General features: G+C 45.7%; 1 protein-coding gene across 4 annotated transcripts in view; it reads right to left on the bottom strand.

Annotated features, from left to right (window-relative positions):
* IGFN1 (immunoglobulin like and fibronectin type III domain containing 1) overlaps positions 1 to 24,623 on the bottom strand; it is a 50,193-nt gene that overhangs the window by 8,708 nt on the left and 16,862 nt on the right. For 3 of the 4 annotated variants that reach the window (XM_077335014.1, XM_077335012.1, XM_077335013.1), the window contains exons 9-20: positions 24,441 to 24,557; positions 23,430 to 23,601; positions 22,397 to 22,669; positions 14,166 to 18,044; positions 13,933 to 14,057; positions 11,733 to 11,874; positions 8,547 to 8,843; positions 7,058 to 7,357; positions 5,690 to 5,863; positions 4,095 to 4,223; positions 1,934 to 2,236; positions 976 to 1,064 (exon numbers count right to left, since the gene is read on the bottom strand). In XM_077335014.1, coding sequence (XP_077191129.1) covers positions 976 to 1,064; positions 1,934 to 2,236; positions 4,095 to 4,223; positions 5,690 to 5,863; positions 7,058 to 7,357; positions 8,547 to 8,843; positions 11,733 to 11,874; positions 13,933 to 14,057; positions 14,166 to 18,044; positions 22,397 to 22,669; positions 23,430 to 23,601; positions 24,441 to 24,557 — 6,000 coding nt within the window. The remainder of the gene's footprint in view (positions 1 to 975; positions 1,065 to 1,933; positions 2,237 to 4,094; positions 4,224 to 5,689; positions 5,864 to 7,057; positions 7,358 to 8,546; positions 8,844 to 11,732; positions 11,875 to 13,932; positions 14,058 to 14,165; positions 18,045 to 22,396; positions 22,670 to 23,429; positions 23,602 to 24,440; positions 24,558 to 24,623) is intronic. The other variant, XM_077335015.1, reaches the window with a different exon arrangement.

Raw genomic sequence — 24,623 nt, 5'->3', positions numbered from 1 at the left:
CTCATTAGCTTCTAACAGTAAAAAAATATGTCACATGTAGTTTGTTGAGCCTCTATGCCACTCTGGAACATTTCCTTTCAGGTAAGAGAACTAGATCCCTCTACATCAACTGTATTGCTTCTACTGAATGCAGGAAAGGAATTCTTTTGAGAGATTATCAAAACTGCCCAATCTCAAGCCTTGTTTGTTGGAAGCAAGTTCCAGTGACTTAAAACTGGACCTCCTTCCTAGTAAATATTATTAGGGTCACATTTTTAATACAGGATGTGGTTCAAAATACTAGAGCTGGGGTGGGGCTCAATTACAAGTAGGGAAGGTATTATCAATGGTATCACTATCATGAACTTAAAATGATACATAAAAGAAATGCTAGCCACAATCTGTAAAAAAAAAAAGCAAGAAAGCTGGAATTTGACTTTCAGAATATATGTGTCAGGGTCCGCAGGGTCTTTGCTACGCTTCGGGTCCGCCACGTTGTTCGGTGAGGGAGACCCGGGACTAGAAGGCTTTATCTGTAGGAAACAGCGTCTCAGAACGGAGTCGGTACTCTCTCTCTCCCGCTCCTGGGTTCAGGGTAGTTCCTTCACTACGCCTCCAACCCCATCTCCTCATTGACGCTTCCTTAAGTAGCCTCTCTAGCCCCTGTCTCCACCCTCCGGGCTTCTCAGGCGGACCTCGCCCTTCCGGGACTCCGCGTCTCTCCGCCACCGCCCCGCCCTGGGTTTCTCCCTGGCTCTCCCCGCTTGTACTGACTGCCCCCGTGCTACTGGTTCCCCCACCCCTGGCGAACTGATTCCCCACATCACTTTATGTAAGTTTCTTATCCAAAGAGGTTCTGTCGGGATCTCTTCCTCTGTATCTTCCTTTCTTAGGTTTCCGCTCCTGTCCTCACGCTCCTTCTCCGGACCCCCCGCATTGCCCAAACTAGTCATTCTTGACAATATGGAAGTGTTCTCAACAATGAGTTATACTTACTTCAAAAGGAATGCGCACACGAATGGTATTCCCGGCTTTGACAGTCATGAAGCTTTTCACAGTGTCATTTATTAGGAGCTTGGGGTGGACTAAAATGGAAGAAAAGAAGCAGCAAATTGTAGGTTTATGATGCATCCCCAAAGACACCTTGAAAATATAGTGCATGCCCAGAGATACCATCACCACCACACATGATTCCACAATAGTACTGCATTCACAACTCCTTGATCACATTCTGTAACTAATTTGGCAATTGATTATATACAGAAGGGGAGGCAAGGATGGGGAGTCTGAGCAAGCAAGCACAGAACAGGACTTCCCTGCCTTCTTCCCTTCCTACTGCTTCCCAGGAAGCCCTGTGAAGTTCTACCCCTCAGAGGGACCATCACAAACTGTGCAGAGAGTGAAATGAGGGCCCACAGTGGGAGGGAAACATCCTTACCACAGTTCCTCTTTATATGTCCAAAACAGCCATCTCGGCGGTCCTGTCTGGGTCAGCAGCCTGCTGTCCAGATGCAGCCCGGGACAGGAAACTGCGGTCCGACCACCACTTTCCCCGCTCCAGTGGGCCAATCCGGATATGCCCAGCAAAGCTGGGTGTGTCCGAATTGGGCCAGCCCCTGGAGCGCCTGCCTCCACGAGCTGCGCGTGAGCTGCACACACAACCTCTTTGTGTGGCGACACTTCTTTGGGGGCGAGGAGGGCAATAGTAAGGGTGGATTTTTTTCACAAAAATATGGTATTTCTTAAGTTACTGTCTTTGATAGATGAAGAGGTTTGGATCCAGACTTCCCTGTGCCCTCTCCAGCAGCAGCCCCAAATCCCTCCCAATTCTGTTCCCAGGGGGAGTGATTGGAGCTGCTGAAGAAAAAGGGAAATCATGGTCCATGAACAAAAATATTTCTGCCCTTAGAAAAGCTATAATTCTCAAGACATAAAGCTGCTTGTTTTGACTTACCAGAAGGAGGTACAGCTTGGATGCAAGTGTCTAATTCAACAGGATCACTAGAACCTCCATCGTTGACTGCTCTCACACGCAGGAAATACATTTCCTTGGGTTTTATCCCTCTTACTGTATAATTAACTGCTGCTATTGGGAGAGCATTACACTGGGTCCACTTCAGAACGTCAGAGTGTCGCATTTCTACAATGTACCCCTTTGCTTGACTTTCTTCCTCTGATTCTGATTTCTTCCATGACAAAGAGATGCTGGTATAGTCAGTATTGACCACTTTAAGATCCCTCACTGGACCTGGAGGTTCTGGAAAAGAGATGATTATTTGACATTTCTGCATATCAGAGACTTATTAAATTCTGTCTCCTATTATTTTGCTTGTCCCAATGTTCTTTGTAATGTGTATGAACACTCTGCTTATATCCTTGTATGAAGAGCAATATATTAGGACTAGGGCAGAGTCTGCACTTTCTTTCTTTATTCCACTGTCAATCCTGTTGAATTCAGATCGCTTTGAACTCGGCTCTTCCTCTCCCCCCCCCATTGAAACAGGAAAGTCTTCTGCATGTGGTTAGGAAGGCTCAGAAGGTGGGGGGGGGGGGAGCCAGGCCTCATTCTTTCTTTTCTTGAAGGGGGGGGATGAGGAGCCAGGCAGGGAGCCTCTTTCTTTTCTTGGAGGGGAGGGGGAGAGGATCGAAAAAGGCAGAGGACGGAGGAAAAATACAGGACCGACAGAAGTTGAGAGAAATTAGGGGCTTCTCCTTTAAGGCAAGTGTGTCACCTGACCAGGTGTAGCCTATCAGAGGTTCTCTACCATGGAGCTTTCTTTCCCAAATGGATATTGAGGATTAAAAGCAGTCTGAGATATCGCACAATAAAGGTAGGGTCATTCCGGATCAATCCTTCTTGCTGCAGAAGGCAAATTAAAATCACCCAAAATCCAAATGGAAATCGCATTCTGTGTAGAGAGCAGGGACTGAATCGATCTGGGGTTGGAATAAAAGCTCTGTGCAGTTTACACCTAGGATTACGGGGATCTGAATAAGTGTAGCATTGTTAGCCATGATAATGCCGAGTTAGTGTGCAGATGTCACACTGGTAAAACCTGCCCCATATAGCCCTGGGTGGAGGACAGGTACCTTGTAGGGAGTGGGCACTCCCCCAATGACAGCCAATAGCAGGTTATCCTCACCCTCATCCTCCTTCACCTCTGTGCTGTTTGCATGCACTTGGGAGGAGGAAGAGCCAATAGTAGGTAAACTGGGGAAAGGGAAAGGCATGTTTACAGCCCAGGCTGTCTGGCTCTCAGGTGGACCACCTTACTCAAAGGCCTCTTACTTGCTGGGGAGTGGGAGAGGCTGGGTCGCTGTGCTCTGCACTGCTGCAAACACAGTGCTGGCCCTGGCAGCCCAGCCTCCATGGATGGGCCATGGCTCTTGTCTGCCAGCTAGCAGGGGAGGCTGGGTGGCCATGTTCCACAGTGTCATGGGTGTAGTGCCAGCTCTGGGCTTCTACACCTACCGCCAGGGAGCAGGGGGTGGTGATGGTGGTCACCTCCAAAGATTTCCAAGTCCCCACCAGGAGATTGACAACCCAGCTGACTGCACATGGAGGAGTGGGGACTCAAACCTGGCTCTTGAGATTAAACCCTAACCCTAACCACTACACCATGCTCCATCTCAAGATTGAGGAGGGAGCGCCAGCACTCAGGAAGGCTACGATGTAGGCCACTGTATTCCACTTTGCCTCTAGTTCTCCATAATTCTTGGAAATCCCATACTGTCCCACATTCCTATCAATGTTATGATACCTTGTGTTACAATATCAGCTACATACTTGAAACTCATAAAGTGTAATAAAATAACATGTAGAAATATCACTGGCATATCCTCTCCATCTCCTGTGCCTTTTATCATGGTCATTGACTTTTAATCATTCAGGCTTTCCTTAATCAAGGTGCAAATTCGATAGTGCTGAAGTACTGGGATACCACCTCCCACAATCTGTATGGCAATTTGAACACAATTTAGTTTTAGTGCTCATCAAGTGAGCAGGTGTGTTTATGAACATACGCAGAATGTCTTGTGTGAATTAGCTTTCTGCCCAGTCTCTATGCTGCTTCCCAGAACCATGTCCAGTAGGAGAGTTTGTCCAAACCACTTACTCATGGGATCCCGAGCAAAAACGGCTTCTGAGGGTGCGCTGGCCTCGCCCACCCCTGCAGCATTGATAGCAGCCACCCGGAATTCATACTGCAGGCCTTCCTTCAGATCACTCACTGTGTACTTCTTGTCTATGGAAAGAAATACTCAAATGTGAAATCATGACACTTTTTTTGCACGCAATATTATTGCTACCAGAATTTCCTTAAATGTTTTGTACTTTGGGTTCTGTAGTAGAGAGCTACAGCAGAAACACAGTGAAATCACGATGTCTGTTTTGTGTGATATATTGGTCTGTTAACTGACTGGAAGACCAGCATGGCTACCCAATCTGAATCTATGTACTAGATGGCAAAGCTTTCATCCTGATGCAGGTTTATCACAGAGTTATACATAACTAGGGGAAAATAAGGATGCAAGTGAAAATTCAGACTTTGAGGCCTGACCTCCCAAGAATCCCAAAACCTTTTCTTTTCTTTTCTTTTCTTTTCTTTTTTTTTTTTTTGGGGGGGGGGTGTTGGTTTAGATCCCATGCTCACTTGCCACTAAATGGAAGATTTATTTTGCTTGTGGGAACAGTTGGCAGGATCCAACACATTTTTTCCAACTGTAGGTAGGGCATCAGACATCATCCATACTGTGGATGGGCTGTTTGTTCCATATGCATGTAGTGATTTTTTAAAAAATGAACAGTAACTTTAAATACTGGAAAACAATATCAGAGTCCAGTGGCACCTTTAAAAACCAACAAAGATTTATTCAAGGCTTGAGCTTTCAAGTGCAAGCACTCTGCCTCAGACTATGAACTGACCATCATGACAGCGGGAATATATAAGCAAAAGTTAATCTGATTTTGTTTTGTTATGCTGCTTCAGAACAACACGGCTACCCACTTGAATCTAATTGAAATACTGGGGACAGCTTGTTTTTGCTTTGTGATCTACAACTGTCTACCTTTGAGACTGCCTTTGTGAATATTTACAACTGTTTTTTGTTATTTTTTCTACATCTGGGTAGTTCACAAAGCATGATCATTTGCTCATAAGCAACATTAATATCTGAAAATGGGTATTGGGAAAAAACAAAATCCTACACTCATACCCAATAGGGAACTAGACCTGTGCTCACAATACAATCAGTAGCAGCAAAACAGGAGATAAAGAGATTCTTATCAGAACCAGCAAAACCCTTTCTGAAAAAATATTTTGTTTCCCATAGGTAAGTTTCTACTACTCTGTTCGACTTATTTTTTCATGGGTGAGAAAAGGGATTTTTTTTTCTTGATGAGCAAAGGGAACCTTCACACTCATAGACAGTCAGCAACTGGAATCCAGCGCTAGAAAGATTCTGGACTAGATGGATCACAGGTCTGATCCAGCAGGGATCTTAGGATACAGCATTGCCCAAAAACTTCCTCATCTTCTCCTTGAGCTAAGGTAATAACTTAGAATGCATTTTTATGCAGAATTATTCCAGTAAAAGTTCTCAGAAATAGGACTTCACTGCTGGTGAGCTAGTTCAGTCACCTAACTTCGGCCTTTGAGATCTTCTGCTCACTGGAATCTTGTCAGTGGCTTCCTGGGGTTGAGCTGCTTACCTGTGATGGGCAAGTCACTGACGGGAGTCCACGTGTTGCTGCCCTTTTTGCACTTCTCAACTACGTAGCCTGTGATCCGGGAGTTGCCTGTTTTATGGGGTGGTGTCCAGGAGAGAGTGATGGCACCCTTGTTGGCACTGACAATTTTGGGAGGGGCAGGAGGGGCAGGAAAAACTAAGGAAGAAAAAAATCCAATATTGTTATAACAAGGATAATTCCCAAGATATTACATGTTCTTTCATGGGTATTCATATAGATCAGTGTTTCAAAAAGTCGATTGCTAATCAAGGGAGATTTTATGTTGAGAGCTCTAAGGTGTTTAGTTATTCTTAGACTAGTTTTCATCTAGTAAAGTAAGAAGGTAGAATGTTGCCGAGATGGCTGAAACTATATGCCATATCAAAATATAAAACAAATAGCTGACAATAGTGGTAATCAAGGATTAAATTATAAATCCTTTTTTAGCAACTGTATCATTTCAATGTTCTTCGCACACACATACAAATAGTGGTGTTGATTATGAAAAGTATGGTGAAGGAAGTTACTAGAAGTTGCAGCCAAGAGAGAGATAGACTTAATCTGGACAAGGAATGTCTTCTGGACAGCCTCTCATTGCTCATGGGTTTTAATGCTGCTTCCACATGATGTCGGCAGCAATCTGGAGCTCTCCAGTGGGTGGCATGAGTTTTCATCTGGTTTGCACCACGATGAGGGAAATTGCAAAATCCCAATTTCCCTCTTCTTATGGATCAGGGTATCAGGGTACAAACAGGGGCATGCTTGTCTGGAGGGAGAAACACGCGACAGCCTCGGTAGTGTTTTGCCTGCCCTCGCACCCACCCTCCCCTCTCCATTTCCTGATGGAGATTTGGAAAGAAATAAAGGTGCAGTCCGCATAGCTACAGGACCGCAAAGCGACATGTCCTCACTTCAAATAAAATGTTCTCTTCATTGTGCATGGTAATATTGGGATCGGACAGCGAAAACACATTCCTGTTTGTGCTTTCTGGCTGTACCCAGCTCTTGGCCTAAACTGGTGACAGCTCCTCAGGCTGAAGAGCCTTTGGATGACATGGCAGACCTCTGATTGGCCCTCACTCCCTATTGGTGGAATGTCGCCCAATGAGGGCCAATCACAGCCCCCCCCCCCGAGTTTCCCAACAGCATACCAGCTCCTCTGAGTGGCGCTTGGGGGAGAAGGCCCTCCCTCCCAAGAGCCAATTAGATGGCTGGCCCATTGGCAGAAGCACCCTTCACATTTTGGAATGAGAACATTCAAATCCAATTGAACCTGGTTCACATTTCAGTTATGTGACCATTCCTTAATAATTTGATGTGATGTTAGATGAAAATATCTGACAAACATACCTTTGGTAGCAGCCATCACCTCCTCAGATTCAAGTGCCTCACTGGTTCCCTCAGCACTGACTGCTTTTACTTTGAAGACATAGCTTTTGTCATGTTCCACTTTGTTGGTGGTGAAAACAGTGCTGCTCCCATTGGTTTCACCCAATGTCAGCCAGGTCTTTCTGCCAACCTGCTGCCTCTCAATAATATACTTTTGTACCGGCTTGCCCCCATCATCTTTTGGGGGCTTCCACTGGATAGTTATGCCACTTGTGGATGTGTCAACAACTTCTACCGGACCCACAGGTGCTTGAGGCTTATCTGAATGGAGGAGAAAAACAAAGAATATGGAAAAGGTTGCTACTAGAACAGGCACGTGGCAAGATCTGTTGAGGTTCCCATCCAAAGATTTAGCCTGAAGATGGACGTGAGATTTTAAAGAGCTCAAAAAATGGGATTGCTTGGTCAGCTCTCTTTTTATCTTAATGTCATTCTTTAGCATGCCAGTGAATCAAATGGCCAGTATATATGCATTTCCTCCCTGCTTGTTCCCCTGCCTTTTAATTATTTTCCCATTCTCTTGGAAACATCAGCAGTCCATTCTTGGGTAACTGAGCCAGAAGGGAAATAGTCTCCTACTGTCTCAGGAATTGGATGAGGAGTGCTTTGTGTCCTGTCTCTCAAAGGACACCATAATTTGAATTCAGTAACACCTTAGAATCTCACTGTTCTCTTGCATACCAACACAGCTAGCCTCTGAAACTATCTTCATAAAGTCAAAAGTGGTAACTGGGCAGCAGTGGGTGTATCAGTGTTCCATTTGCTGGTATGCTTATGAGAAGTATTAATGTAAACAAGAATCTGACAATGCAACTTCTCCTTTTTAAATATACATTTGTCTTTAGCCAGGGCCCAAAGCAGATTACAGCAATGAAAGCCCTTTAACTTAACTAGGGGTTGTCAAGTCTGGGCCAAGGTAGTATGCAAGGCTGTGGCTTCCACAAGCATTGTCAGGCCTGAGGCTGCATGGCTGGCAACCAGCAGGGGATGGGAGGAGGTGAGTGGGAATTTACTGGAGGAGGGGCACCTATCTTCATTGCTGCATGATGACATCACTTCTGTGGCAACCCAGAAGTGACAGCATCACTGTGGTGTAATGCTCTAGCAATCGCACCAAAACCTTATGAAGCTTCTGGGCAAATGCTAGCACATTGTCCCAGTGCAATGGGTTGCCTCCAAGTCCTGCCAGATTTGATGTCTGAATGGTGACAGTTTGCCACCCCACCCCCCTTCTGCTGACCTGCTTCCATCTGCTAACCAGATGAGTGTTGGCAGGCATCAACAACAATTAACCAAGAATTTGCCTGCGATTAGTAGCTTCCTGGTAAGCCTACCTTCCACAGAAGGCCTTCCTGATGACTGTGTGTTATAGTTCTAACCTAAAAGCCATCTATAAATTGGTTTCTTCATTTCATAAGAACGAATGTCTGAATACTAGAGGACATCTCACCAATCACTACCAGTTTAAGAGATGCTTCCAAGCTTCCACTGTCATTCTTCAGCTTCACCTTGTAATCCCCACAGTCCTTCCGGTTGGTGCTGGATATAGAAAGTCGGGTGAAGTTATCGGAATGGTCAATGTGGATCCTGGCATCATCAAGAATTTCACCATCATCCTTTAGCCAAGTGGCTCTGATTGGCTTTTTGCCTTCAAATGGAATCTTGACCATGGCATTTTTTCCTGCCTTCACCACTACAGGCTCGTTCTTCAGTTTCTCCAGGACAGCAGCATCAACATTTGGAGGATCTAACCACACAGAAGCAAAGACTACATTGAATTTACCCAAGGTACAGAACTGGTGTGAACTTTTTAAAATAACCCACAACCTCCAAAGGAAATGAAAATCTTGATATCATGGACAAGAACATCATTGAATCCAGGAAGGTATTCTGAAATTCTTCCACAGACATCCTCCAACACAAAATCCATCATCTACTTCTCCACTGCCTTGATATTGTTGGACTAGCATTAATGTCATAAGAAATATAGGAGAACAAAAAGACAACACAGTGGTAGCTTTGCAATAAGCATCAGACATGGATGGGAGTGGCGAAAGGATCAGAGGCTGAATAACAAAGATAGGATACATGAAAGAGATGGCAGTGGAGCTTTAAAAATGTTGCCAAGGAGATAGAGTCCCAGGAAGGGACTGAAGCAAAAGAGAAAAGTGAGCTCTCCTCTCCCCAACCAGCAACTAGGCATGTGCATTTGGTTTAATAAACCCCACAACATACCAATAAATACCCTTATCGGTATTTGTGGTAGTTTGACACTGAACACAAATTCTCTGCTCTGTATTCAGCACTCATGAAATCATAGAATAACAGACTTGGAAGGACCTCCAGGGTCATCTAGTCCAACCCTCCACACAATGCAGGGCACTCACAACTCTATTGCTCATATACTGTAACCTGCCACCCTCTTGATATAGTCAATGCTGAAAACACCTGAAAATATTTGGGAATAGCAAATATTTTCAGCTTTATTATATCCTATTGGGCTATTAAAGTCAATGGCAAATCTAGCCTGAGTTTATTTGGTAATCTGTAGGGGGCAGGGTTTGAGGTAGAGGCACCATGTTTACATAATAGCTGTTAGAGTTTGTTCATAAAAGAATTCCCATGTTTCAAAAAGATTGGACCAGGGGGTTCCAAAGAAGGTGCCCCATCCTCCATTGTTTGCAAAGGAGAAAAATAGCTAGGCAAGAAGCCCAGCAGAATGTCCCAAAGAATAACTGCAGTGAAAACAAAGTGTATGTTTGTGTGTGTGTGGGGGGGGGGTGCAAGGCCGTCCCAGCAGCAGGATCAGTACCACTGTGGCAGTGCCAAACCCAACAGGACTAGGTTCACATCGGAGAATCTCTGAAGTAAAACCTGAGGTTGAGGAGTTATTTCTGAAGGGACAGCAGAGCCACAGCAATCAATGTACTGAGTTGGCAGAAGTTTTGCAAGCTGCCTGTGCAACTAAGATTTCAGCAGCAGTTATAAAGGTGCAAGTAAAGACAATCTGGGGTCTTTCACCTAAACCAGCAAGGGAAACAGAGAATTCTGTTTGGTGAGTACATGCAAGAGCACTAATAACAGATGACACTATTCTTGAAAAATATTAGAAGGAGGAAAATTCTAGAGACCTTGCATGGCACATAGCTTTGGGAGCAAGGAGAAAAACCTCTGCAAAGGAATGCTTTGCTGTTTTCGAAATTGCACATGGCACTATTGCTTCAGTTTCTGAAATGAGAGTGAAGTTTTATAAGATTTATTAACAAATTAATGCACCCCCATCAGCGTATCTAAATCATCTGCCTGCTTCGGCTATGGAAATACTTCAAGAAAGGGAGATTATAGAGGAAGAATTTAGGCTTTTTGTGCAGGAACAGTTTTTAGAGTATGTTGGCATGAAGCATTGTTAACAGCTTCTAGAATAAAAGACATGGAGGCTGGTAGTGGACCAAGAGGAGATTGCTGTGTTGATCTTCTTTATGCCGTGAGGGGTTTTGAGAAAGAAATTTTGAATAAAAAAGAAAGGAAACGGAAGCAAGAAATGAATGAAAAAAAGGAACGCCTTTAAATAAAAATGTCAGGCCAACTGAAAAAAATGCACAAAAGGTTGAAAAGAATGGTACTAAGAAGAAAACTGGAAATTCAAATAGAAGCTGAGAGATGGCTGAACTCAGGGCTTTTCTGTATGCCATAAATGTAGCGTCATGCTGACCATCTGGAGACGCTATATTCCGGCTGCTCCACATGATGTCACCAACCTCCCGCATTTGGCCAGCAAACTGTTCACTACATCTGCCATTTTAAAGCGCAAGTTGGTGAATCTCAAAAAATGGATTCACCAACCTAAAAAGCGCTATCACCCAACAGACAACCAGTAGGCCACCAGCACAAGAAATGTATGGAGGCAAAGAAGTGCTACATCCGCCTCCAATGTCCTGCCCGCATACCTGCCTCCTTCTCCCCTCTTCCTGGGACGTGAAGTTCTTTTTAAAAATGGAGAATTGCTGGAGCAACAAATAGGCAGACAGGCACCTCAGCTGTGATTGTTTGTGCTTCTATGAATATTCAGATAGGCATTTAAATTAATACGTCTATTTTTTTAAAAAATTGGCGGTCACTGGAAGTTCATATGTCAATCAGCCATGCTGGGAGGAGATGGGTTGGTGACAGTAGTACGCAAGCCAAAGTGAAACAAGACTAAAGCAACTTTCTCTCTCCTCTCACGTTTCCAGCAGCGAATGAGGAGTGCAAGATGCACAAAAATAGTCCAGAAACATTCAAGACAGCTTGAGAGATGTGGAGTGCCGGTGAGTCATGATTATTTCTCACATTTTGCCATACAGCAGGCTTCACACGATAATGCCCAGTGTGCAGAAAAGCCCTGAAAGTTACCTTTCTGCAAGCAGGGGAATTTAGGAATTCAAAGCCACTATTTTCCTAGAATTTCAAAGAAAAGAGATCTGTAGCATCTAAAAGCCATAGTTAGGCATTATGGTGCTTTAATTATTTATTAACAGAACATTTTAAACATGACTGTACATAGGCACTCTGCAAACATTGCATTATGTGCACAATTCCACCTGCTGCATTTTAACATCATTTCATTTAATAATTGACAAAGCTTGACTTTACTTGCCTTCAACAAAAAGAGATGCCTCTGTCTGGATACCTTCAGTTTCAAATTTGTATTTCCCAGAATGGCTTTCTTGTACATCATCTATTATCAGCTTATGGACTGCACCCTCCTTCTTAACAGAGAAGCCCTCCAGTCCTGTTACCTTGTAGGGAAGGGAGTAAAAGATAGAGCTATCATCTTTCTCAGAAAGTATATGCAACACAGTACATTACAGACAACAAGCCAAGTCATAGCTACAATATTCATGAACAGGGATGGGCATGAACTGGCTGATAAACAAAAGCTCGTCATGAATTTTGGCTGGTTTATGATTAATGAAGCAACGTTTGCAAAGTGAAGAACTGCCACAAATTTTCACATATTTTGATGTGGCCAAGAAAAACCGGCGAGTGACAGGAAGCTCCCTGCCACTCAGCTTTTTGTTTTAACAAAGAAGTAGCCATTTAAAAACCCCTGCTTTCTGCTCCCCATGACTTTATATGGGAAGCAGGAGTTTATACTTTAAATGGCAGGGGTTTATACTCTAGATAGTCCATAAACTGATACGAACTGGGTTGGTTCCAACCTCCTGGTTCATATGGGTCTATGGAGGCAACATCACCTCAAGGGCAACCTGCACTCTCAAGGGCAACCTGCACAGACAGCTTCAAGAGCTATGAACCACAAACCAAACAGCAAAAATGTGGTTCATGCCTAACCCTACTCAGGAATACAGACAGTACCAAAGCCAGATGGTTTCTCTGTATTGCTTTTCATACTACTCCCTGGTCTTGAGTTTTAAAGCACTGCTTAAAGATTCCAACCCACTGCACAATGCAGGAAATTCACAACTACCTGCCTGTCCACAGTGACCCCATTTCCATGTGACTCGTTCATTAATTATTTGGAGTTGGGAACAAACACTGAAGTGGCTACATTTTCAGGCAACGCTAAGTTGTTCAGGGCAGTAAGAACCGGAGAGAACTGTGAGGTATTAAAGAAGGACCTGCTGAGGCTGGGTGAGTGGATGTCAATATGACAAATGATTTTCAACATGGGCTAGTGCGAAGTGATGAACATTGGAGGCAAAAATTCTAATAAATATACATTGATGGGGTCTGAACTTGTAATAACTGCTCAGGAGAGAGATCTTGGAGTCATGGCAGGTGACTCACTGAAAATGCTGACTCAATGTTCAACTGTAATTTTAAAAGGCAACAGCTATGCTGGGGATTATTAAGAAGGGGATTGAAAACGAATCAGCCAGCATCATAATGTCCCTGTATAAATCTATGGTGTGATCTCATTTGGAATGCTGCATGCAGTTCTAGTCACCACACCTCAATAAAGATACTGTAGCATTGGAAAAGGTTCAGAAAAGGGCAAATAAAAACGATTAAGGGGATGTAACACCTTCCCTATAAAGAAAGGTTAAAGAGGTTAGGGCTCTTTAGCGTGCAAAAATTATGATTGAGGGGTGACATGATAGAAGTTTACAAAATTATGCATGGGAGAGAGAAGGTAGAGAAAGAAGTACTTTTATCTCTTTCTTACATGGGTGCATTAATGTAATTAATGAGCTAGTAAGCACAGAACAGATAGAAGGAAGTACTTCTTAACCCAACAAGTAATTAACACATAAAATTCACTGCTGCAGGAAGAGATGGTGCCTACAAGCACAGACAGCTTCAAGAGGGGAATGGCTAAACATATGGAGCTGTGGTCCATCAGTGGCTATTAGACACAAACATATAAATGGAACACTATGTCCAGGGTAGTGATGTTCTGAATTATTAGTGCTGGGGGGCAACAGTGAAAGAGCTTCTGGAATTCTGGCCCTACTGGGTGGACCTCCTGATGACAATTTGGTTTTGGCCACTGTGTGGCACACAGTATTGGATTGGATGAGCCACAGGCCTGATCCAACATGGCTTCTCTTGTGTACTTAACTGGGAAAAAAACATAAAATGTGCTTTTAAGAATATTGAGTAGCAAGAAGTTGGACAATGCCACTTGTGAATAAATATTCTCTTTGGAATGTGACAGGAAGAAACTTATATTAAGTAGTAAGTTCTTAAAGGTAAAGCATTTCACCTTTCTAGATGATCCTATAATGCACCAAAATGCATATACCACTCTTAGTAAAAATGGTTCAAAAAGCCTTCTCATAATACAAGGAAAACCAAGCATCTAAAAAAAGAATGAGTTACTGACAACATACCTTGAAGCCATCTTTATACCAGGATCCTTCAAGCTGGTCATTGTTGAGGCTGCATGAGAAGACAGCTGATTTTCCTTTCTGGGCATGGACATCAAATAAACCTTGTGTGAAACGACAATGTGGTTCTGAACAGACAAAAAAGACAAAACAGTTCATTTTGAAAAGGCATTTGTTATGTATCAGGTGTTACAAGTGTAAATTAAAATATTTTAACACAAGATAATTACACATACCTCTCATTTCCTCTTCAAGCAGAATTCCTCCTCTTCCTTTCCTGTCCCTGGTTCTTAAGATATCAGCTGAAATAAGTCCACTGGCATCAGTGACAGACAGTTGTCTTCTTCTGTCACCAGCTTGGACTCCACCATCATAAAAACCAGATAACTGATCGTAATTCAGGAACTCTTCACCAGGAACACCTGACAGTGAGCCATCAATGCCTCTATCTCCTGAACCTCTACCACCTATTCTCCCATCCCTATCATAGGGACCACCTATTACTCCTTCACTAAGCCAAGCAACTCCAGCTCTAGCAGGCCTACCATCTTTCTCATATAATCTACCTGCTCCAGCTAGTATATCATCCTTTCCATGAATTCCAGCTCCTGCACCACTAAGTCCACCTATGCCTCCAGAACCACCAAGCCCACTGGCACCTGCCCCAGCTAACATCCCATCTTTGCCATGGAGTCCACCTATACCCCCAGCACCTCCAGGTCCACAAGCTCCACTTCCAGTTGGTATACCATCCTTCCCATACAGTCCAGCTATATCTCCAGAGCCACTGAGTCCTCCAGTACCAGTTCCAGATAGCATACCATCTTTTCCATATAGCCCAGTTATGCCACCAGGTCCTCTGATGCCTGTTCCAGCTAATATACCATCCTGGCCACAGAGACCAGGTATGCCTCCAACACCACCAGATCCCTCTGCACCTGCTCCAGCAAGCATGCCATCCTTCCCATACAGCCCAGCAACACCTCCACTACCACTGAGTCCATTGGCACCTGTTCCAGCAAGCACCCCATCTTTGCCATACACTCTAGCTATACCTTCAGCAACACCAGGTCCACCTGTTCTGGCTGACACACCATCTTTGCCATAAAGTCCAGCTATGCCTCCAGCACCACTAGGTCCATCAGCAGCTGTTCCAGCTAGCATACCATCTTTGCCATAGAGTCCAGCTATGCCTCCAGCACCAGCAACTCCACCAGCACCTACTGCAGCTAGCATACCATCTTTCCCATACAACCCAGCTACACCTCCAGCACCAGGAACGCCACCAGCGCCTACTCCCACTGGCATACCATCTTTGCCATAGAGTCCAGCTAAGCCTTCAGCAATAACAGTTCCACCAGCTCCTACTCCCACTATCGCACTATCTTGACCACAGACTCTGCCGATGCCTCCAGTACCACTAGATCCACCAGGACTGGCTAACATGCCTTCCTTGCCATACAATTCACCTATACCTCCAGCACCACCAGGTCCACCACCTCCTACTCCAGCTAGTACAGTATGCTTGCCATAGACTCCAGCGATCCCTCCAGAACCTCCAGGTCCATCAATTCCACCTCCTACTAGCATACTATCCTTCCCATAGAGACCAGCTATGCCTCCAGTACCACCAGGTCCACTGGCACCTGCTCCAGCTAGCAAACCATCTTTGCCATATAGCCCCCCTACACCTCCAGCACCTCCAGGTCCATCAGCACCTACTCCAGTTAGCATACCATCTTTTCCATAAAGCCCACCTACACCTCTAGCATCTCCTGGTCCACCAGCATATGCTCCAGCTAGCATACCATCTTTGCCATAGACCCCACCTATGCCTCCAGCACCTCCTGGTCCACCAGCATATGCTCCAGCTAGCATACCATCTTTACCATAGACCCCACCTATGCCTCCAGCACCTCCTGGTCCACCAGCATATGCTCCAGCTAGCATACCATCTTTACCATAGACTCCACCTATGCCTCCAGCACCTCCAGGTCCACCAGTACCTACTCCAGCTAGCATACCATCTTTGCCATAGGCCCCACCTATGCCTCCAGCACCTCCAGGTCCACCAGTACCTACTCCAGCTAGCATACCATCTTTGCCATAGGCCCCACCTATGCCTCCAGCACCTCCAGGTCCACCAGTACCTACTCCAGCTAGCATACCATCTTTGCCATAGGCCCCACCTATGCCTCCAGCACCTCCAGGTCCACCAGTACCTACTCCAGCTAGCATACCATCTTTGCCATAGACCCCACCTATGCCTCCAGCACCTCCAGGTCCACTGGCACCTATTCCAGCTAGCATACCATCTTTGCCATACAGTCCACCTAAGCCTCCGGCACCTCCAGGTCCACCAGAATTTGCTCCAGCTAGTATACCATCTTTGCCATAGATCCCACCTATGCCTCCTTTAACACCAAGTCCACCAACACCTGCTCCAGATAATATACCATCTTTGCCATACAGTCCTCCTACTCCTCCAGCACCTCCAGGTCCACCAGCACCTATTCCAGATAATATACCTTCTTTGCCATACAGCCCACCTGTACCTCCACCACCACCACCAAGTCCACCAGCATCTGCTCCAGCTAGCATACCATCTTTGCCACAGAAAGCACCTATGCCTCCAGCACTACCAGGACCTCTACCTCCTCCTCCAGCAAGCATACCTTCCTTGCCATACTGTCCACTTACACCCCCATCACTGCCAGTGCCTGCTCCAGCTAGTATACCATTCTTACCATAGCCTCCTCCTGTGGCCCCAGGACTACCAGGTCCTGTAGCACCTGTTCCTATTGGCATACCAACTTTATCATAGAGTCTGCCTAAGCTCCCATCACCACCAGATGCTCCACTGCCTAAATGAGCTACTGAACCCTCCCTACCATAGACTCCTCCTGTTTCCCAAGCATCACCTGCTCCACCACTACCTGCTCCAACTGGCATGCCTTCCCTGGCATACAATCCCCCCATGCTTCCAGCACTACCAGGTCCTCCAGACCCTATTCCAACTAGCATACCATCTTTATTATAGAATCCACCTATGCCTCCATCACTTCCTCCTGCATGTGCACCAGCTAGTAGACCATCTTTACCATAGAATCCACCCATGCCTCCAACACCACCAAGTCCACCACCACTTGCTCCAGCTAGCATACAGTCTTTGCCAGATAATCCAAGAATGCCACCAGCAGATCCTGGTCCACCACTTCCTAATGCTGTGAATGCACCATCCTTGCCATGGAGTCCTCCAGCATCCCCAGAACCTCCAGACCCACCAGCACCTGCTACAACTAACTTATCTTTTCCATAATGTCCTCCTACACCCTCATGCCCAGCTCCAAACCTACCAGCACTAGCACCATCTAGTGTACTATCTCTGCCATACATTCCATTTCCTGGACTATCCTTGATGATACCAACCCCATTTAGCATACCAATTTCTCCGTAGAGTCCACCTTTGGTTGCTGAGCCTCCACTTCCAGCCCAGCCCATACCACCACCTTGCATACCATCCATACTTCCAGCATCACCAAGCATAGCTGTAGGTCCACCAGACCCACCAACTACTCCCTTCTTGTCATAAAACCTTTCTAGCTCTCCTGTTCCAGCCCTCAGACCACCAATACCATCTCCATTCAGCATAGAATCTTTTCCCTGTACAACATGTAGTCCACCTACACTTCCAGATCCTGCATCAGAAGATATACCACCCAGCATATCCTTTCCATTAAATGCTCCCATGCCAGCCAAACCACCTGCACCTCCACTAACACCACTTCCATCAAGCATGGTGTTCTGATCCAGTCCCATAAGTCCACTACTATACCCTGCAAATCTAGAAGACTCAGTCCCCTCTATCATATCTCCTCTTGCTCCAGAAAATTGTCCCATATTCATTTCTCTTCCATCTTTTCTCAAAGAACCATGAACTTCTCCACTGCCATCTCTATACAGGCCATCTTTGCCCATGCTGAAGCCTGAAAGGGAATCTTGGTCTTCATGCCCTTCTCCTTGACGAAGTTTTTTAGCACCATCTTCTAGAAGCTTGCCCTTCCATCCAGCCTTATCACTGTCTCCTTCAGTCTGTTTTCTCTTTCCTTTGGCAGCTGCATCAAGACAATTTATACAAAGCAAAATGGGGCAACATGCGCTTTAGTGCAAGAATGGAATGAGAACTACATTAATAAAATAATAAAATTAACATTAATAAATTAATAAAACATTAAAACAGGAGGTCTGATTCAGTTCAGGAGGATGCAAAAACTGCAGTTTCCATCAGATATAACAGGAAGTCATGCTGGATAAAACAATAATTTGGAGGAAAGATAGGATCTAGTCAGTGTCTGTCCTCTATTTAAAGAACCACCTCCTATGTCCAGTTACTTCATAATTTTACAGCACAACCCTAAATGGAGGGGCCAAAGGTGTGCAGGGAACTCATCCAGCCACTAAGCCAGTGCATATCAAAGATACATTATTAGAGCAACCCAATAGCACTCTGTTGAGGCTGGATGAGACTGCTGCAATGCCGTGGGCCTCCACCTGGGGGTAAAACACTGCACCAGCAGGGAAAGGGGCACGTCAGGGGGCATGGCAGGTGTTAGCTGGTCCTTGAAGCCACCCCAGCCTTGGAATAACACAGAGCTATGCCTGCAAAAGGCCTCTAGATAGCCCATAGGAGCCCATTGAGTTCAGGCTGAGCCAAGCCCCACATACAAGGAGGATGATGGGCAGCATGACCCGCGTCTATTGATCCCTTCCCCCCCCCACTCTTGCCTGGTGCTGCATCCATATAAGCTTTGGGTTAGGCACAAGCAGGCCAGATACTAAGTTATGTGTGACTGTGTGACTGTAGAACTTTACATCTCGCTTCATGGTGGCAGCTGAAACATACATGGGAAATGCATGCACCATACAAAGGCACATACCACTGACAGAGTGTGCAGGGAACAACCACAGAGGGCCAGCAGATGCCTAAGGATGTGATTCCCATCACAGAGAGTCTCCCATACTATTGCAAATATTCATCCTTAACTTTTCAGCAGGCATGCCAACTGGACCAGCCAAGACAGCAGCCCCTCATCCAGCAGCAGGAGAAGCCTGGTGCATCAGCCATGCAATGGAACCCCTTCCCCATCACAGAGCAAGACAAGCGCCACCCCCCCCCCTATGCTGAGCCCTGATGCCAACCCCCCCCCAGGAGCCCCATCCTGTCATGCTCAGGGTTTGCAGCCACACTCAGCCTTGCCCCCCCCCCTGCAGCTGGGGTTCAGGGTTCTGTCAGTTGGCAGACAGGCACAATGAGGAAGCCAGCTGCCAGAGAGCCCATGGCTTGCAAGATGGTCTGGGAATGGCTGGTGCTCCCCATTAGGTCCATCATTTCCATGACACACATTCAAAGGGCTGAACTCGTGAGGTGCAGGAGGAGAACACTGCACTCGGATGCTGAAGGCTGCAGCACCCTTCAGAGATCCCTCCAATCCTCTGCAGAGTCTAGTCAACAATGAACTGTGGACTTGGTCATCTGCCATTGCCTGCAGCAAGCTACCCCATTTCCCGTTGACCCCTCTAAGCCACTGGTCTCAATTCCTCACAGCTAGATAGGAGGTTCTCCTGGCTGAGAGCAGAGGTGAGCCATGTGCAATAGCAAATGTGGCTGATGCCATGCATAGTCCATCTCTGCTAAGGGGCAAGGCCAGAGGGTGGTATTATATGGGGGCAGGGAGAACGAGGCCTACAGAGGGCAGACAGTGTGATGTACAGAGGGATGTAATGTTGGGCTAGCTGGGGCAGGACTCCACTCCCACCCACTGTCCTCCTGTCACTGTAATATGCATGCATTGTCAGGGTATTCCCAGGGGGAAGTGCCATCTCAGTGTTCTTCCCACCAAATACATTGCCAAACCTGTTCCCACTTGGTGATATCCAAGATGTTCTGGGCCTCCTGAGGCAGTTCCACTGGGCCTATCTCTGTACCCAGGATCCTTCCCTGCAAGGGTAGTGGCAGCTGCTGCTGGATATCTGTGTTGTAGAGCACGGCACAGATGGCGAAGAGCCTGGTGATACCCAGGGCTTCTACAAGCCTGGAGCTCCATGAGGTGCAGACAACAGGGGCAACAGGTTTAGCTGGCTTGATCTGTTGGTGGGCCTAGTTGTGTGCTGCATTCTGCTGTTTCATTTCTGGCAGACATAGTCAGCAGTTACAAGGATGGGGTCTAGAGCCAATTTGGTGTAGTGGTTAGGAGTGCGCACTTCTAATCTGGCAAGCCAGGTTCGATTCTGCACTCCCCCACATGCAGCCAGCTGGGTGACCTTGGGATCGCCACAGCACTGATAAAAGTGTTCTGACCAAGCAGGAATATCAGGGCTCTCTCAGCCTCACCCACCTCAAAGGGTATCTGTTGTTGCTTTGATACTCCTTCTGGTAGATAAAAGTGGCATATAAGAACCAACTCTTTTTCTTCTTCTAAAGGCCCTGTGCCATATCCTCACTGCTACTCCGGGTCTCCCCTGTATGGCCATCCACATGCCTTGCCAGTTATTTACTGCCTTCTGTGGGTGTGTACACTGCCACTGGACTACAGCCATCCTCTGCTTACTGGAGAGCAGGGAGTCCAAAGGTGGCTGGTGTCACCTTCGTATTCCCCTGGCTGTGCTTGGACCACCTGCTGACAACCTAATTGGACTGTGATAGAGGAAGTGCCCATCTACGGGCTGGTGATCCAGCATTCCAGTGTGGTGTTTGCTACCACCGGAAGAAGCTCTGCAATTCCTGGCTATCATGCTCTCTGGTGCATGGTGGCAGAGTGTCTCTCTCCTGGCCCATGGTTCCTGGAAAAAACTGTCTTTGTTTAAGCAGTGGACCTCCCTTAAGCTTTGGGCTACTTGGAGGTGCTTGGAGCAAATAAGGTCTACACTGCTCTCTATTCAACCCCCAAAGCACTTGACCTCTTCTGTGAGCAGGGAGGGGATTTTAGTCTGCCACCAATTTGTTTGTTGTATTGATTCTGTTTTATGGAATGTTATTAGGTCTTTGTTTTATTAGCCGCCACAAGGTTATACAGGAGTGGTGGGTTATAAATTAAATTATGAATAAATAAATAAGATAAGATGGATGCATGCTCAAATGGCTTAGAGCCCCAGGCTTAGAGCCCCCCTCGACCAACAACAGGTGTTGGTAGAGGTCTGCCCCAGTCTGAGGCCATGCTATGATGTCACCTGTTGAGGTGGTGGAGTTGAAGCATCACATTCTTATCAGGGATGGATGCAGCCTCACACCCATGGTGCTCTTCCTGGGAATTGAAAGGTGAATCCCCTCTTGTCACCTGTTCATCCCTACCTTCCCCTTGTATGCAACTCACACAGGACAAAGGCCTGTGCCAGGCCCTAGGATATTGGGTGATGAGGCCACCAAGGACGTGGTTCCACACACCACCTGGGCGATCATGGAAACAATTACAGCCACCAGGGAAAGAGGATGTTGGTTCTGTTGCAGGCATGTTGGCCCTTCTCAGTAACCCCTGGGGGGCTGGCCACTTCTCTTTCATCCAGCCTATGATTACAAGCCAGAAGGAAATGGCGATCAGGAATGGAGCAGCCATGGCCATTGCAGTGTCTGCTTGGATGGATGAGGATGGAGAAGCCCATGGGAGCAGGGTATGCCTGTGGGTCTGCACATGATATGGCCAGGTTCTGTTGACTGATGCCCTTTTACCACCTTTCCTAGGCTCCATTGCCTTGATCTTCTCTCCCAGCATCGTGGTGCATCTTCATCCCCTCACCACTTTGAGATGGGCCATGGAGGTTGGGTTGGTCATCCTATAGACATTATATTCCCTGCAGCAAATGGATATGGCTGAGCCATTGCAACAGATTCAAACCATATCCTCAGATGGAGCCAACTAGTAGACGAGAAGAAGAGCTGTTTTTTTATACTCCACTTTTCACTACCTCAAGGAGTTCCAAAGTGGCTTAGAAAAACATTTTCCTTCCTCTTCCCACAACAGGCACTCTGTATGGTAGGTGGGGCTGAGAGAGATCCAAGAGAACTGTTCTGTGAGAACAGTTGGGTGCATGTAGAGGACTGGGGAATCAAACCCAGTTCTCAGGATTAGAGTCTGCCATTCTTCACCAGTATGCCATGCTGGACCCAGGTGAGGCATCTGGTGTAGTCCCTGGGGGCTGGAGACTCAGGCATGAGTGGGGGGTTTCTGTGTCTCAGGCTCAGCAATGGTTGGATGGCCTTGAAGAGGTTCAGGGGATGGCTACTGATCACCTTGAGTGGCTGGTGGTTGTCGCTGAGGGCATGGACAGGTGGCAGACATGCTCACAGACATGTTTCACCTATCTTTTGCACAGTTAGTTGCTGTTAGGTGGGAAAAGGTTACACCAGTTGATTTCATTTCATTTCATCACATTGCATTGCATTGTAAGAGATCAAGATTAGATTGCCACTCACGTTCAACCTCAAGCCAGGCACTTGAAGAGCGGCTTCCTGTGTCAATAGTGTAAGTCCCTTTGTCAGACAGCTCTGTGTTTTTGATGACTAGGCGATGAATCAAGCCATCCTCTGAGACAGAGATGTCGTATTTGTCACTTGGCTGTAGGGGGCAGTTTTTGTGCAACCACACAGCATCGAAGCAGGCGTCGTTGAGAGTGCACTGAAAGACGGCATTTCCTTGCTCGTGGCATCTCACTTCACCCAGCGGGTAGTGGAAACTCATTGGAATGGCTGCAGTACAAAAATTGAAGGTAAATAGACACACAACAGATTGCGATTGGAGGATAGCTCTTAATTTTTGGAGGAAATAAACCTAGATGGAACATTGAGAAAAAAAATCTTTTGCTCATTTTGGTGGCATGACTGCTATCTGCCTTTCAAAGGTACTGTAAGTACATAAGACATCTCCATGTCTTTGGAATATGTACTATTATGCAATTAAGCATATATATTCACGACCTGCACATGATTTAGCTGTACATACAGGTACAATTTAATATGACATATGACTTCCACTTTGTAGTTTCAACCCCCCAGACCCATTTTAATTTTGCTTCCCCCTTGTGCAAGCAGAAATAATAATTCTTTCTTTTCAAGCCATTTCCTGCTTCTTTGAACTCAATGTTATTCCATGAAACCTGCATGTTTCCTCATAAAATGTGCACATTTCCAAGTTATCTCTGCATCAATAAACAAGAATTATGTATTCAATTGTATTACATTTATAAAATATATAAATTACAGATACTGTACATGCAAGTATAGTATAAACTGCATATAAAACTCTAGGAAGCCAACAGGAAAAAAGAGAAAACCAAAACCACTAAAAGGAAAGAGAAATAAAAGAGAATGTTTGTTTATTTCCTAATGATAATGTGAGGAGCAACTCTAATGCCTGGATCACAACATTAGGTTTTCATAGTTAAAGTTTTTAAACTAATGGCTGGGATTTCAGGACACAGCATCCTGGCCATAGAGCCTAAGCCCTTACTTTCTGCTTCCAGCTCAGTTGAGAAGACATCCGCATCCTCCACTTTGATCTGATACACACCAGCATCTTCGGGCTGCAGATCGTTGATGATGAAATTGTACTTTTTACCAACCTTCCTCAAGCAGTGCTTCACCTCAGCAGTATCAAATCCAAAATGGATCATTTGGCCATCCTGAAGGAGGAGGGAAGAGGTTTACTGGAAGTTGAATAAATCATTGTAAGGTCAAGCAATTTAGAACAATACATTGCCCAAAATTACCCTTGTAAACATTTGCATCTGTGGTGTTTTGTCAACGATCTCTCCAGCTTTTTCGTGTTGGTTCTGGAAGGTCGGGTTGTACGGTTACTAAAATCTGCCCTCAATTACCAACAGGAGGGTTGCATCTAAGAGATTTACTGCATGGGCCTTTAAGGTAATAAGTACCTGCTTGTTGCTGTGAAAAGCAAAAATATAATACTTGCTAGATTCAGAGCAGCTTCCTTTGATCTGCTTCAATCGTTCCTTCCCTATTTGTATAAAATAAAACCTCAGACTTTTACCTCTTACCAGTCAGCATATGTACCATTTTTGGAAAATTTGAGGCCATGGGGAAAAGAGGAAAAAAACAAAACAGAAAGTGGAGAGGAAATTGGAATACAGGAACTTTCTTAGGGGGACAGCATTCAACAGACAGGAAACCATCACTGGCTGCTACCTACCTCAGTTCTGTGAGTGGAAGTACAGATGAAGATCTTACCTGGGAAGAATGGTTGCCAAATCCAGCCGTGGAACCTTGTTATGTATCATGACTTCACATTAATGTATGAAGTTGCCTTATACCAAGTTAATCTACAGGTTCGTATAGTTTAACACTGTCTACTCTGGGTGACTGCAGCTGTCCAGGTCTTTCCCAACATCTGCTGCATCAACTAGCGATGTGAGGGACTGAACCTGGGACCTTGTGCATGCAGGGTCTCCACCACTGTGCCCTAGCCATTTCCCAGTTGACTTGATCCTTTTTTGTTTTTTACCTTGTACAGGTAAATTCTGCTTTCTGGATTTTTCAGTTCCATCTCTAGATCAAATGAAGCATTTCCTTTCTCCTCATTGACTCTGACATGCCTCAGGTTTGTGATACTGGAGATATACTGTAAAGAACAAGGAGAAGATCCATAATATTAAGGGCCTCTCAATGAGGGAAGCACTGCCACATG

Source organism: Paroedura picta, chromosome 4 (genome assembly GCF_049243985.1).
Source record: "Paroedura picta isolate Pp20150507F chromosome 4, Ppicta_v3.0, whole genome shotgun sequence".
Taxonomy (NCBI): domain Eukaryota; kingdom Metazoa; phylum Chordata; class Lepidosauria; order Squamata; family Gekkonidae; genus Paroedura; species Paroedura picta.
This window is presented reverse-complemented; position numbering and strand designations above follow the sequence as displayed.